Source organism: Magnolia sinica, chromosome 4 (genome assembly GCF_029962835.1).
Source record: "Magnolia sinica isolate HGM2019 chromosome 4, MsV1, whole genome shotgun sequence".
Taxonomy (NCBI): domain Eukaryota; kingdom Viridiplantae; phylum Streptophyta; class Magnoliopsida; order Magnoliales; family Magnoliaceae; genus Magnolia; species Magnolia sinica.
In genome coordinates this window covers 39,923,815-39,940,547 of record NC_080576.1, presented here as the reverse complement: position 1 = coordinate 39,940,547, position 16,733 = coordinate 39,923,815, and the positions used below count along the sequence as shown (strand labels likewise).

General features: G+C 42.2%; 1 protein-coding gene across 3 annotated transcripts in view; it reads left to right on the top strand.

Annotated features, from left to right (window-relative positions):
* The first annotated feature begins 6,404 nt into the window (after nt 1-6,404).
* Nucleotides 6,405-16,733, top strand: part of LOC131243049 (uncharacterized) — a 36,126-nt gene continuing 25,797 nt past the window's right edge. The window contains exon 1 of one of the 3 annotated variants that reach the window (XM_058242111.1): nt 6,405-7,699. In XM_058242111.1, the coding sequence (XP_058098094.1) occupies nt 6,617-7,699 (1,083 nt within the window). In that variant the 5' untranslated portion in view covers nt 6,405-6,616. The remainder of the gene's footprint in view (nt 7,700-16,733) is intronic. The other 2 variants (XR_009169827.1, XM_058242112.1) reach the window with 2 other exon arrangements.

The window sequence follows — 16,733 nt, the reverse complement described above, 5'->3', positions numbered from 1 at the left end:
AGGTGTATAATGAGCCGATGCGGTTTACTAGATTGCTAGACCAGATCGGGTAGCTGAGAAGTTAAACAAGATCCCTGCAACCTATATTGAGCTCCATCACTAAATGATAGATTTCTATTTTTATTTAATAAATTTTATTATTTGTGTCACGCCCCAAACTCGGCAACCAAGCTCACAAAATTTTCAGTTGTCAAATCCGGTGCCGACAGCCTCCGTAATACCCCATTCTCAGTTCCCAGCTCCCATGCGCCAGGTTCCGATATCCTGAGATCCTACAATGAGGATTTTCACTGTGAATTTTTTTATATAAATGAGTATAACCACAAATGTACCCAAGTCACAAAATCTCACCACCATATATCCACTAATATAATATTTAAGCATAGTGCTAAAAGGGAAATATATTATATAACAAAATTTCAAAAGATCGGGCACATGCTCCTGCCTCAATGTTACTGCGGTCTAGCATAACCTGCACGTAACAAACGTGCATAAGCTTACAACGAAGCTTAGAGAGTGTGTGCATGTGTGCACAATGCATGTGCTAAGCATACAAATGTCAGAGTAAGTGAAAATGATGGAAGGCTAAACTGACAAGTCCATAAATGATGTTAGCCATACCAAGGCTATGCGATGCAAAGCCTACATGGCCGAATGTCATATGCTAGAGATGCAACGCAAGTATGTCAATCCTCAATTAGTCCACGTATCAGTACGGTTCATCACTAGAAACGTCACCGAGGTCTAGTACACTTCAACACTGGTTGCCATCCCATCGTGCGCATGACCAAGCGAGTGGAAGAGACCTCACTATCCACCTTGCCAGTGGTATGCCAATGTCCACCCGCCTGAGATCTGGATCAACCTGAGTTTTCCTATGGGAGGCCCAATACGTACACAAGGTGGGCCCTAAGATTTTGGCTAAGCTTTATATAGTGGATTCCATACATCTAGGACTATGTGACCTTTCAAATGGGTTGGGTAGCTAGTTCGACATCAAAGTGGGTCGTTCTAACAGGCTGGTTGGCAATTTAAACATTACCAAGGGCCTACGGAAAGGTTTCAATGATAGATACTTAATGGTTGCTGTTGGGTATGGTCCACTAAGCTTAGATCTGATTCACATGGGGCAAACACATGTACATAGGTGGGCCACGCAGCAGTCAGATTGCCAAGCTAAAACATGCAGCAGGCGAGCCACCGATAAGATAAGACACAATCATCATGTTGGGTCCATACCTGGATAGCATGGATACAAACTATGTACTATTTACATCTAAGTGGGTCGAAAGCATGGACGGTTTGGATCAAGCCCAAAATTAAGATGGTCCCAATGGATGACTAGAACATGCACAAACATCATGGTGGCCCATGGCCAACCTGGATAACACACGTATGACAAGGTGGACCCCAGGGTTCAGAACGACCCTACAAGGTATGGTGGAAGGCACCATCATCAATGGGGACCCAACAGTTTGGGAATAGCCCAATATTTGTGCTTTCCCTCTAATTAGATGGGATGGTAAACCAACACCACAGTGAGGTCCGTACACCACATGTGTGGGGCCCTACCCACGACTGGGTGACTATAGAAAGGCTGGTAAATGAACATTATAGTGAGCCCTTAGATGGTTTCCAACGATAGGCGTTCAATCATTACTATCTCCATGGTGCAGTCAACTTGAGACTTGGGTCTGCCTCACAATGGGGCTCACGGCCCTACAATGGCTGGAAAATGGATGAACATTGTGAATATAACACACACATCATGGTGGGCTTCACAGGGTAGCCCCATTGTGGGCGCCCTAATCCAACTATTTTCTGTTGTGCGTCAACCTGAGATTTGGATTTGCTTCATCTCTCTTTCTTTGGGCCCATACTATAAAATGAGTTGGGGAAAACTGATGGAGGCTGTGGGAGCCCCACACATCACTAGTGGGCCCCACAAATGATGGTTAGCATGGATATACAAGACATACAATAAGGTGGACGATCTTGTTAGACAGTCGGCCCACTAGTGTTGCTGGGTTTGTTTGGCGTCGAAACATATGGACAACTTGGATAAAACACATTCATGGTGTACCCCACCTGGAGACGGTCCACCAGGGGTGGGACCTATCCCAGGTGGGCCTTGAAATGCATGGGTGGAGTGGATAAAATATAGACATTAAGGTAGGCCCAATAGTTGCTAGAAACTGGTCCAGCTGAGGGTGGATCTGCCTAAGTTTTGGGCCAGCCCCACAGGCAACGTGGGTGAAAACCATGCATCACGGTGGGTCCCACTTACGCGTGGGCCACCTAGGAGGTGGGTCGACCCCAAGTGCCCACTCAACCGGATAGGCAGGGTAGATAAAACATAAGCATCACAGGGGTGTCTGCAGCTGGGCAAACCCTTGCCCGTTGGATCTGTCTCATTTTTTGACTCATGTCCTAAATGATCTTACAAAATGGGTGGTGTGCATACAATACACATACATCAAAGTGGGGTCCATGTGTGTGGCCCACCAAGCTTGGAGATCAACTGATATTTGCATTTTTCCTTCAGTTAGGCTTGTGTGATCGGCCGGTCACACAAGCCCCAAAATGGGCAGCGAGGTGGGTCCACTTGGTGGATAGCATGGATAAACTACATACATTATGGTGGCCATTAAGTAGGGGAGAGAGAGAGAGACGTGAGATGGGAGGGCTCCGCCACTATGAGTCCCCCACCCCCCCCTTGAGATGACATGTAAATACAACAAATACATCGAGTTGGGCCCATCCTCATGTGGGCCCTCGAATCATAATTAAGGGTGGGAATCCTATCCCCACCAAAACAAAGGTTTATGTGACCTTCTAGAAATTGGATATCAGATAAACATCGTGGAGGGGTCTATGGTTAATGGCCCCTCATGGATGAAGCACACATCATGGTGGACCATCGGCCACACCTTGGGTCCCAAGTAGGATCCGTACCATCAACCGGTGGGCCCCACTTGAGCTCTTGCTCAATTTTAACAACTAATTCATATGAGACATGTGCACCCACCTTTCCTTCTCTTCTTTGGCTCCTTGGGCTTCTTGCCTCATAAGCTAGCTCTTTAAGGGAGGAGGATGAGGTTTGGATGGTTGGATGGAGAGTTTTGGTGTTGGGAAGATGGTTCCTCTCCTTGGTTTTCTCTCTCCTCTCTCTCTCTCTCTCTCTCTCTCTTTTTGTTTTTGTTTTTTTTTTTTTTTTTTGTTTTTTGTTGCTTGAAAGATGGAGGGATAATGAGAGGGAACGAGAGAGGGATGGAAGTTGTAAAGATGGAAGGCATGAGGTTTATGGGTAAGGAATGTGGCTTGTTGATTTTATGGGCATGAGGTAATATGAGGCATTGGTAGCATTACATTGTTGGCATGAAAGGTATGGGAAAGGTATAGGCTTTGTTGACTAGGTGGAAAGAGAGATATGGGTTAAAGGCATGGTAGAGATTCCATTCTTTTAACCAGGAATCTTCCTGGAATCGGTGCATATGTTACGCGCGGTGTTTCCTTGATTCAGTCTTGGGCCCACAACTCCTATTCTAAGTATTGCATTGAGGTGCAAGATATGATGTTGGAATCGCGACAAGCGTGCGATCGTGAGGGTATAGCTTTCAGGCTGAGTTGACTCGAGTTTTTGGGGTGTGCACTAAGGTCGTGCGCATTCACTTTCTTCAGTTCGTGGGTCACTGGAATTCGATGGAAGGGGTCACCGGAATTCGATAGAAGGATACTCTACAAGAATATGGGTTTTACAATTTGGGATTGTATAAGTCCTGTACAGGCGCTACATTTGGATTTTTGTAGTGATCAAAATATTTTTATATAGTGCATGGTTTACTCCGCCAACATTTGCTGCTAACTCTGATTAATTATGAGAATGTTTAAATTTGGATTGAATTTTAAAAGGCTAACACTCGGGATTTTGAAAAACGAGTAGTATACTTGGGTTTCAAAAACGGGGGCGTTACATGAATGCTGTGTATGTAGTATTATATATGCGAGGTTGTGTATGAGATGCAATGTGTGTGTGATGTCGTGTTAAAATGTAATGCATATGACAAGCTGTAGCCTAGGTCGGATAAATCCACATTGACTCTCCCACTTGCCAAAGCGATAACCGATCAATTCAAACTTTTGACGGGTAGGATCCGATTAGCTTGGCAAGCCATAGAGCATACATTTGAACTAATTGGGTGCACAATGCTATGAATTGGGTAAGCAGAGGGTGAAGAATGAGATATGTGTTACACAATGCTTATGCAAAGATAGACGAAAATGACTGTGAGTTGGATGGTGGGGGGGACGTTAGTGTCGTAAGGATCGGGTTGAATAACTTTGATAAGGTGTTTGGGTTGTTTAGGTAGACGGGGATTTTGCCAGACTAGGCTACCCTAGGCTAGACTCCTTCCTTTTGCTCTCACTTCTCCTTGGTGGAGGAATGTGATAGGCTAAGGGTGGCTTGGGAAGAAGCTTAAGGGGTTTGTCGGCTATTTATAGCCCCAAACCTGGTTTTGCTATAATCCTTGGAAAGTTCAAGAGTTAAAAGGGTTTGAATGGGCTGGATTAGGTGACATGGATGTTAATTTTGGTTCATGAGAGGGGTATCAGAATATTTTCAGTTCTCTACACGATTATCCCTTGGAAAAGAGAGACTCCACATGTATTGCACTTCTCATTGCCAAGGCAGGGGAGCTATCATGTGGTAGGTGACACCCAGGGTGCCGCCCAAGCCACATGGAGCTCCCTATTTTAGCAAGTGAGCACCTACATGCGTGTGCTGCCTATGTTTCCCCTTAAGTGAGGGGCTTATGGGGTTTTAGGTACTAATGGGCTTGTTCTTGGGTTAGTTTTAGTTTTGATTTGACTAGGTAAGTTGATCGGGTGAGTTGACTCAGTGGGTCAACTAGGCGAGTCAACTCTATAGGTTGACTATATTTTGTCTAGGTTTGATTGGGTGAGTTTAGCCGAGTTTTAATTGAGTTTTGACTGTGTTTGATTGGGTGAGTTTAGCTGGGTTTTGAATAGGTTTGATTGGGTGAGTTTAGCTGGGTTTTGACTAGATAAGTTTAGTTGGATTTCAACTAAGTTAGAATAGGTCCAACTCAATAAGCTTAATAACCAGGAGCAGGGTGTCCACGGATGGGCCCAATTCTCTACAAGGTTTTCGCTTGAGTAGATACTAGGCTGATCTCTGATGATGTATCACTCACCAATCAAATCTGGCTGTGGCTATTTCACCGCTAATGGTGGTGAGAGAACCCTCCTGTAATTGGTAACAGTTAAGCCGTGTAAGTTGGCTAGACCAATCAAATCTCACTACAAGGGGCATGACTGATCTGTTATAGCTGGACGCAGTTTGGCTAGTGATGCTGCTAGCCAGGTGGCTAATAGTCGGTGCTATATAGACCCCACCATGGACCCCACCATGATATATGTGTTTTATCCACGCTGCCCATACATTTTGAAAGATAAATAGTAGTTATTGAATTTCCACCATTAAAAACATCCTAGGGCCCACTGTAATGGTTATTTGACATCTAACATGTTGATCAGGTCATGCAGGCTTATATGAAGGGAAAAAGATATATATCAACTCCATTTAAAACTTTTGTGCCCCTAAGAAGTTTTTAATGGTTGGCATTCATTGAACACCCTGTGGTCCACTTGAGATTTGGATCAACCTCATTATTTTTGGGCTCATTTCATAAAATAATAGGGAAGAATGAGTGAACAACATGTATGAAACACATATATCATGGTGGGGCCCACAGAGCACCGACCACTAGCCATTGGCTAGTGGCAGGGATAGTAGTCAACAGGGTCTTTGCTCTTGTTTCGGTGGTAGACCCTTGGGAGTTTCAACACTTGTTCATGGGTTCGAAGTACACGTGGGTGGTAAAATTCCACAACGGCGTGAGTGTGTGCGTGTGTAAAAAAAAGTTCCATTTAGGGTACGAAAAAAAAATTAGAGTCGTGTACATTCAGGGCACGAACAAAAAATTAAAGTAGATTCAAACCTCACGTACATCACAGCATAACAAACGTGGCAATTGATTGTCACTGTTAAAATTGTACTCGATGTCACAAAAGTTTTGGTACGAGGTATGTGTGTTTTCCCTCCATCCATGCCCACGTGACCTTATTAACCGGTCAGATGACAAATAATATCATTGCAGGCCCTGTCATTATCCCCTTATTTTCCGTGGTGTCCATTTGGGCTTTGGATCTGCATCATTTTTTCAGATAATGAACTGAAAAAACGGACGGACGGCGTGGATAAAACACATAAATCAGGGTAGGCCCCAACGGCGGGTCACCCGGGATCCCGCTTCCGGCCCGCATGTCAGAAATGAGAAGACGAGGAAATTCACACCCTAGTAAGTATATACTAACAAAATACTCGGGCCGCTTGTCCTTGTTCGCTGGTGTAAAAATCGTTACTTTCGCGCTCTCCATGCTCTCCCTCTCCACTAGTCGGTAGCTCTGCTTCTCTCCGTTCCAGTATTAGGGCAAAACCCCATCCTTCTTCCTGAAACCCTAAAATCCCCAAACCCAGAAGAAGAATAAAATTAAAAAACCTAGAAAACTAGAGTTAGGGTTTCCTCTGAAAATGGAATCAAATTCTAACTCTCTCAATCACGCCCCAAAACGAAAGCGGCCCTTCTCTCCTCCCCACTCTCCCACCTCACCACCATCCAATGGTTACGATCTCTCCCTCCTTGAAGCTGTCGAGCGATCTAATCCCTCCGCCCTAGACGTCCTCGACATCCGGACGCTCAAGAAGCTCGTTCTCTCCTTCGAGCGGCGCCTCCGCGACAACCTTGAGGCTCGCATGAAGTACCCTGACAACCCCGATAAATTCGCCGATTCTGAAATCGAGCTCCACGAAGAGCTTCAGAAGCTCCGGGTCCTTGCTGGCGGGCCCGACCTCTACCCTGATCTCGTCGCCCTCAACACCGTCCCTTCAATCCTCGGCCTCCTCTCCCACGACAATTCTGACATCGCCAATGACGTCGTCGCACTCCTCCAAGACCTCACCGATGAGGACATCCTTGAGGACAACGACGAGCCAGCCCGTGTCCTTGTAGACTCACTGATTGAGAACAACGCCCTCGAGCTCCTTGTACAGAACCTGGCCCGCCTGTCCGACACTGACCCTGACGAGTCCACAGCTATCTATAACACACTCTCCACGATCGAGAACATGATCGAGGTCAAGCCTGCTGTGGCGGAGCTTGTGTGCGAGCGGACGAAGCTGCTGCGGTGGCTGCTGGGAAAGATCAAGGTCCGGGAGTTTGACTCTAACAAGCAGTATGCCTCGGAGATACTGGCAATCCTGCTGCAGAACAGCGCGGCAAATCAGAGGCGGATGGGGCAGATGAATGGCGTGGATGTCGTGCTTCAGGCAGTTGCAATGTACAAGTCAAGGGACCCACGGAGTGCAGATGAGGAGGAGATGGTGGAGAATTTGTTTGATTGCTTGTGCTGTTTGTTGATGCCAGTGGAGAATAAGGAGCGGTTTGTGAAGGCAGAAGGCGTGGAACTGATGATCATTATTATGAAGCAGAAGAAGTCGGCATATGGATCTGCAATAAGGGCACTGGATTTTGCGATGACGAAGTATCCGCCGGCATGCGAGCGGTTTGTGGATGTTTTGGGGTTGAAGACTGCATTCTCAGCTTTCATGGGTAAGGCAAGTTCCTGAACTCTGGTCCCACTCTTGAATGATTGGGCGTCGATTGCATTTACAACTTTGCTTATGATTATGCTTGTTTCCAAGCAAAATTGGCGGTTCACAGTCATTGGAACTGTTCATCTGGTGGGATCCACTGTGGATGGAAGATGGCCTGAAAGTTGCACTAATTGGATAACCCTAATCATCCAAAACTTTTCTTGATGAGCATGCATTGTTGGCTAATTTCATTATAGCCATCCAATTTCAGTCCACCGGTTAGATGCTTAGCTTAGGGCCCATTTGGATACTATCAAATGAGTTACTTTTTAACTTATCTTAAGTAATGAAGTTACTTTTTTCACTTAAGTTAGTTTGGTAAGCATTATTATAAAAGTAACTTATTAGCTAAAATCTACTTATCTTAATAAGCTTCTGAAAAAGAAAAAAAGCTTTTCACCTTATGACTTTTCTACTTCTCTCTCTCACGATCCATATATAAGGATTTATGCAACCAATTGGCGACATAAACCGATCGATCAAGATTTGAAGAAAAAGCCCACATCTCACGTGCGCACGCTTTGGACGTGTGCACAAGAAAAAAAAAATGTCCACTTTCCATTTTTAGGCAAATCTCTAACTTAGGAAATACCGTCACTTTCTATTTCTTTTAAATCTCTATGTTCGGTAATTTCCTTTGATATCTTTATATTATGCAAGAAGTAATCTTAGCTTCTTCTTATTTAAGTGATTTCTTATTTAGGTAATTTCTTTTTTTTTCAGATCTTTGCTAGCTAGGAGTTCTATTTTCAGATTCCATAGTTTTATTGTAGATTGTAAGGACTGATTATAAATAAGGCCTAAGGCCTATGGAATAAGATAAATTGGATGACATTCTCTTTATGATTTTTTTTTTTTTTTTCTCTACGGTAGCTGTTGAAGGGGGGGAGGTGATCTCTAGTTCAAGACTAGAGGACTGTTAAGCTTGCTCATAGTCTTGCATTTGCGGTCTCTAGCATTTGGCTAGAGGATTGTTGGGTTCTTTCCTATAATCATTTTCTTCTTTTCTTTGATCAATTTGCTTCTCCTTTCGGGGTTTGCATTATTAATTGGTATCGGAGCAAGTTTTACTCTTGGTAAACTGAAAAGAAGAAGAAGAAGATGTCATAAATAGGAAGATGTTCTCATGTGTCTTACAATTATCCTTATTCGGACACCCATCCCTTTCCATATCCATCGTGCTATTCTTATCCGAATTACTTCAATGATGAAGATCTCTATTCACATCACCTTGAGTCATATCCATTTTCACATGTGCCCAGTGTTCGAAATATCAGTATCGCGCTATGTATCGCACCCTTGGGATACAGATACGTATCGGTTGCACGGGATATATCATCTGTATCGCATAATTTATCGCACTTTTGGGAAACATGGGGAAACATTGGAAAATTGTTGAATTTTTTAATGAAACTTCAGGAATTGTTAAAAAAGACCTTAATACACACTTTTAAATCATAATATCTCAAAAAAAGGTGCACATAATAAGTTTCCTTTGCATGGGGTCCTAAGCTATGCGATATTTAACTCAACTAATGCAAGTATATTTAAATTGAATGCATAATAACTATAAATGTATCAAAGACATGTATGAAAACACAACCAATTCATTGAAAAACAAAAGAAAAAGTAAAAATTGGAAAATATACATATCAATGATGTGAATTGGTTGTGGCCTACACCCACATAGAATTGCGTGGTGGCTCTTAAACATCGTCTCTATCTCAACAGGGCTGGAAATAATACTGCTCATCCACAAATCGACAATATTGTGCCCATAGGAACTAAAGGATGAGGTAGATCCAAAGTTCAAGTGGACCCATCATGATATGGACACGACCCTAGCACGGACTGCCTTCTGATAGTGAGATGGCTACTAACAGTGCTCTGTGAGCGCAATCATGATGTATGTGTCCTATCCAGGCCATCCATCCATTTTTTCACACTATTTTATGGCATGAGATAAAAAAATGAGATAGAGCCAAATCTCATATGACCCACATAGTCCATACGTGTTGAAAGCTCATTTTAGGGAATGATAGAAAAAATGAAGCAGATCCAATCTCAATGGACCATAATACAGGAAACAGTGTAATTGATCATTAAAACTTCTCGTGGGCTACAAAAGTTTTCGATCAATCTGATATTTGTGTGGTCTCTTCATCCAGATCTTTTCGACCTTATTAGCATGTTCAATGCAAATAAACATTGTAGTATGGCCCATGTAAGATTTGGATCACTATTGTTTCTTGTAGTACAACCCACGTAAGATTTGGATATGCTTCATTTTTGGGATCATATCCTGAAATGAACTTTCAAAACTATTGGACGGTGTGGATTTAAGACACATACATCACCTGAGTCCCATAATCAGCGTCCCACCCCCCTCCGTGGATCCGAGTCTCATCGACATGGATTTCGTGAAAAAGCCTTTGGTAGAAGTTCCTGCGTTGGGAACCTAGGTAGACCCCGTATGATGTTTGTGAGAAATCCACTCCTTCCATATGTTTTATGAGCTCATTTTAGGACATCAGGCCAAAAATGAGCCGGATCCAATACTCAAGTGGGCTAAAAACTTGAGGATTGAACGTCCACAATTGAAATATTCGTGGGGCCATAGAAGTTTCGAATCAGGTTAATATTTGTGTTTTCAGTTCATCCTAGTATGAATGATATTATGAACGGTATGGATGGCATGTAAACCACTATCGACCATAGGGAGGTTTCAATGGTAGAAATTTCCCTACCTACCTTTTCCTTTAGTGCGGCCCACTTGAGTCTTGGATCCTGCTCACTTTTTGTCTGAAGTCATAAAATGAGCTCACAAAAGGGATGGACGGAGTGGATTTCTCACAAACATCACGGTGGGCCCCACATAGGCTTCCTGCTAAAGGCTTTGGCAGTAAATGCGCATTGGAGTCTTCCTTAATCCCTCCCCATGCGGACGGAAGTAGATTGGCTGGTGTGTTGATGTCACTAAGTTTTGTGGGTCCCATCATGAGGTATGTGTTATATCTAAACAGTTCGTCCATTTGGCGAGCTAGTCATAAGGCTTGAGCCTAAAAATAAGGTAGATCCAATTATCAAGTGGACCACATTGCAAAATGTAGTAGGGGATTGAGCGTCTGCCATTGAAACCATTTTGGGGTCACAGAAGTTTTGGATCAATATGATATTTGTTTTCCTCTTCATCCAGGTATATGTGACCTTATGAACATATCGGATGGAAAATAAACATTATGGTGGGCCCTACAAACGTTTTAATGGTGAGAATCATTGCCCCACTACTATTTGTGGTGTGGTCCACTTGAGCTTTGGATACGACTCATTGTTTGGGTTTGTGATCTAAATGATCTCTCTAAATAGATGAATAGGGTTGATATAATAAATACATCATTGTGTGACCCATGTAACATTGATCTCCTTTGAACCGTTGGTACAAGTGTCAGTGCTCATATTTGCACCACACGTAACCACACATTGAGTAAACTCTGTGGGGTCCACCATGATTTATATATTTTGTCCACTCCTTCCATCCATTTTATTAGATAATTTTAGGGGTTGAGCCAAAAATTGAAGCATATCCAAATCTCAAATGGACGACACCATGGAAAAAAGTGTGATATGAATATATACCATTGAAAATTTCTTGAGGGCCATAGAAGTTTTGGATCAAGCTTATGTTTATGTTTTACCATAATCCATGTTTTTGTGATCTTATGAATAGGTTGGATGACAAATAAACATCACTGTGGGGCCTAGCAGGGTTTCAACGGTGGAAATCATTATTCCCATTGTTTCCTAGGGTATGGTCCACTTGATCTTTGGATATGCTTCAATTTTGGGATCAACCCCTTAAATGAGCTGTAAAAATTATTGGAGTGCGTGGATAAACCACATATATTCATGGTGGCCCCACGGAGTTTTCTCAGTACAATAAGGGTGAATTCTGATTTCAAAGGCAGCCATTTTCGAAATGGAGGAAGCCATTTTCGAGAGGGTTTCAACGAAAGGGAGGGTTTCGGAAGGTACGGAACGCTAAAATCCCCAAATCCTCCTCAATCAAATCCAAATCTCAATTTTTTTTAACAGAATTCTCATCGGAAACTCCGTCGTAATCTTCGTTTACAGGTATGAAATCCCTTTTTTCCTTTAAAAAAAAAAATCTTGATGATATTGAAGCAAATCCTGCGATATAGTATGATGTATCGCGCGATACAAATATTTTTGCTTTTTTAAAAACTTCCGACCGGTTTTGTGTAGGTTTCGTGTCGCTAGCAAGCGATACCGATAATATCGGCCGATAGTATCGATATTGCGAACATTGTATGTGCCTTATGGTGATTCTTTTCGACACCCCTCTTCACATGTCGGTTATCCAAAAGCATCCTATTGCATAGAAATGTCAGTGATGCCTAAGAATATTGAAAAGATGCGGAAGGAGAACTAGCTGGAGGTCAAGAAGGAGAACTAAGCATTCAAGGAAGATATTGCAAATGAATTCAAGGAACTTAAGGACTTTGTGAGAGCTTGCTTTGAGCCCTTGATTGGCCAGGAAAAGCTTTGTGGGCTTCAATTTGTTTTATCTAGCATTCCAAGGAATGATGTGGTTATAGATAGTGTGGCAACCGAAAAGGAATCCTCCTTTGGATTGGTTGATGGATCCATGGTTAGATCAGAGAAAATTCAAGTAAAACCAAAAGATCAGCTGACGGATGATCCAATTGAATAGACTGAGGGTTTAACATATATGGACGATTTGATGGTCAAAGAGATGGATAATGCTACAATATGTAATGAAATATCCCATTAAGCAACATCTTCAAAGCCTATCAAAATGCGCTTGCGCGCATACGTTTTAAGTCCAAGATCAGTGAAACCTGAATGCACGGGATAATCATCCAAGGATTGAGGCCAGAGTTTAGTGGCTTCATGGTAATAGTTCGTGGGTGGCCGACATAACCCATGTTGCTAGAATTAGAGAACCTCCTAATAAATCAAGAGTCTCTGGCTATGCAGATGGGTGGACTCTCGATTAAGGAGAGTGAGGAGGCTCTTTTCTTTGGAAAAGGGAAAAAGTCATTCCAACAAACTCCATAGAGGTCAACACAATAATACCATCTCAACATCAACCAAGGGATGCAAATTAGAAGCCAACTATGACCATGGGGCCACAATCAATCTCTAGAACGTGGAGGACCAACAAGAAGCAAAAGAAAAGATGGTTTGTGTTTCAACATTGTATTATGCACAAGCTACCTGTTAAGCGTTTAGGTCTCCACCATCAGATGCTGCTAGCAAAATCGAGGAAGACGATCTACAAACGAGGATCTTTGCAGGAGATTATGACTACCAATTTAAAGTCGAGGATGAGATTTTCCTAAAGTTGGGTGGAATTGATGCAACTAAATGGCCACACAAGTTGATTGTTCAAGATTTGATGAAAAGGCCCACATCTCACTCATGCACACTTTGAACGTGTGCACAAGAAAAAAAGGTCCACGTTCCATTTTTAGGCAAATCTCTACCTTAGGAAATATCGTCACTTTCTACTTTTGTTAAATCTCTACATTAGGTAATTTCCTTTGATATCTTTATATTATGTAAGAAGTAACCTTAGATTCTTCTTATTTAAGTGATTTCTTATTTAGGTAATTTTCTATTTTTTCGGATCTTTGCTAGCTAGGAGTTCTATTTTTAGATTCCATAGTTTTATTATAGATTGTAAGGACTGATTATAAATAAGGCCTATGGCCTATGGAATAAGATACGTTGGATGGCATTCTCTTTATGAATTTTTTTTTTTTTTTTTTCTTCTCTACAATAGTTATTGAAGTGGGGGAGGTGATCTCTAGTTCAAGACTAGAGGACCGTTGAGTTTGCTCATAGTCTTGCATTCATGGTCTCTATCATTCGGCTAGAGGATTGTTGGATTCTTTCCTACAATCTATTTCTTCTTTTCTTTGATATATTTGCTTCTCCTTTTGGGGTTTGCATTAAGGAGGCTCTCTCTCATGGTCCATATCAAATGAGGCCCCACAAGGTGGACTGTCTAAATTATACGTGGGGCTCACACAGTGGACAATCCACATAAATGGAGGGCCCCACATGGTGGATGACCCCATATTAATGTAGGCCCACATATGGATGGCCAACATCAAAGGTTGACCCATAATGATAAAAAACCAACATCCAAAGTAGGCTGATATGATGGACGGGCCAACATGATGGATGATCAACATTAAAGGTGGGCTCCACATGATGGGCAGTGGACATTGAAGTTGGGCCCCACATGATGGATGACCCATATTGAGGTGGCAAATTATGGATGATCCACATCCAAGTTTGGCCCCTAATGATGAAAGACCCACATCCAAGGTGAGCCCCACATGATCGGCCACCCACATTGAAGGTGGGGCACACATGATGGATAGTCCACATCAAATGTGGGCTCCACATGATGGGCAATTAATAACGGTGGGCCTCACATGATGGATGATCCACATCAATGTGGGCTCCACATGATGGACGGTCCACATCGGAGGTTGGCACGAATGATGAGTGGCCCATATCCAAGGCGGGCTCCGCATGATGGACATCCCACATCAGAGGTGGGGTCCACATGACGGACGGTCCACATCAAAGGTGGGCTCCACATGATGGTCGTGGATATTGCAGGTGGACCCCATATGATGGACTAACATTGATGGTGGGCCCCACATGAAGGATGACCAACATCAAAGATGAGCCCTGCATAATGAACAACACATAAAAGGTCTGAAAAGGGGAGTTTAAGGAGTCCTGAGGGGGGGGGGGGGGGGATAAAAAGTTAAAGTGCTGAAATAGTAAATAAATTTAAAAACTCAATCGCACTAGTATTGAAAAATTGTTTCAAACTAGTTCATAGGACAACCTACACTCAAACCAAGTTTAGGTAGGACAACCTTATTTCACAAACGTTTGTAAGAATCAAGATCTCAAACCAAGCAAGAGAAAATAAAACTATCTATTACAAACACTCACCACTTTTGCATAAATGAAATTACAAACACCAAGAGTTATAGTGGTTCGGTGTGTACACCAACTGTTCTCAAACAGCCACACCTATTCCACTCCCAATAATCATTATCCACATGATATTGGCTTTCACTATAAATAAGGTTTTCATAGGGTCACCTTAAAACCTAATACAGTTGTGATTTTAAAGGGCTATCACAAATAAAAACCCCTCATTGAGATTTTCTGGCTATCTCAGGAAAACCAACAAATGAGATTTTCTGGCTATCTCAATAAAACCAAAATATAAAGGCAAAATATACTTTTCTTCTCCTTTGAAAATGTACCAGTCGATGTAGTCGTAGAACCGTTTCTCTTGTCGTAGATTGTTCAATGTTCAGTCACATAGACAAGGGTTCAAGGTTTTAGATTGATTTTAAATAAATTCACACCTAAGGCTACTTGTTTGAATTCCTTAAGATCTCAAAGAAGAGTATTTACTCTCTTTATAAAATAAAATTCAAAGCATAAGAGATCAATGAATTAAAACGAATAAGCTATTAAAAAATTTATAAATATCGTGCAATAGCTTGAGTATAATAGGGGCTTCTATCTCTCTTGATGATGGTTTTGATGTACTTGAATTGTATTTACGGATTGAGAGAAAGCCTCTATTTATAGGCAGAAAAGTTGTTGCTTCGACTCGTTTAAGACATTCTTCGACTTGTCTAAGAACCAGATTCCGTTCTAACAAATTTTCAAATTTGAGCAAGACAAAACATAACTTCGACTGGTCGAGCATGATTTTCGACTGTCGAGGGTGCCAAAAATCCGAACTGATTCAGTCGCTGGACTTCGAGTCGAGCAACCCTCGACTGGTCAAAGGCCCCTCTTCGACTGGTCGGAGAAGTAACGAAAAAATCCGTTTTTCTACAATTTAAACTCGGATTGGTCGAAGATTCCTTAGACTGGTCGAGCCACAACTAAGACTAGTTGAATATAAGCTTAAAGTAGTCGAACTTTAGCCTAACATAAGTATAGAAGCCCATTTAAGTTATGTTTTGAAAGAACCTAAGCCTAAGGTCTTTCTAGGGTCTGGTACACCTGAAAAGACTGAACTTTTAAGTAGATTGGATGCTTGAACTTTATGAAACTTGTTCTTCTACTTGATTTTTTAATAAAGCTTGTAGTTGAAGATGGAACTTGATCTTCGACTAGAACTTTGGTAGAACTTGAACTCATTCATCTTGAACTCAGTAGAACTTGAACTGTCCATCTTGATCCACTTCTTAACTTGAACTTTAGTAGAGTCTTGAAACTTAGTAGTGTCTTGAACTTTCTTGACTTAAAGTAATGATGTAGGGTATGAAATTCAAATATGATGTGCGAGATTTTAGGCTTAAGATCACGTTAGTTCAGAAATAATTACGCAAATTCCATATCCCACATGAAAGTCCAAACATTCAATTAAGGAGAATCTATGCAGGTCCAGGCCTACACATGTTAGGGCTAGATCAATAAAAATTATGACCCAAACGATACTCAAAGATAAGAAATAATCATCCACACATGCATAGTAATCAGTCCTTAATCCAAGGGATTTACTAATTTCAACTCAAGGAACCCTAGGGTGAAAAAAGGGCAAATAAATTAAGGGTAATGCAATCTAGGGTTATGGTATATGAAAATAGGTATGAAAAGGGAAAAATAAGAGAAAACCTGAACCAGGAGACAATTCCTGCAAGTGGACAGTGGGCCAGGGCCCGACGGACGTGCGCAGTAGCCTAGCCGCACGTGCGAGCGGGTCCTACACCAGGAAACCGATTCCTTAGCCCTGGTCAGCCAGGGGTGGGCTCCAAACCTCCAAAGTTTTAGGGTGATCCGAGCTACGAGCTGTGCGTGGTGCTTCGTCGAAGTTTCAGCCTTCCTGCAGCGCCAGATTCTGAAAACCGGCTGTAAGGAGAAGATCCGCTGCAAAACTGATGGATTCGAGGTGAAG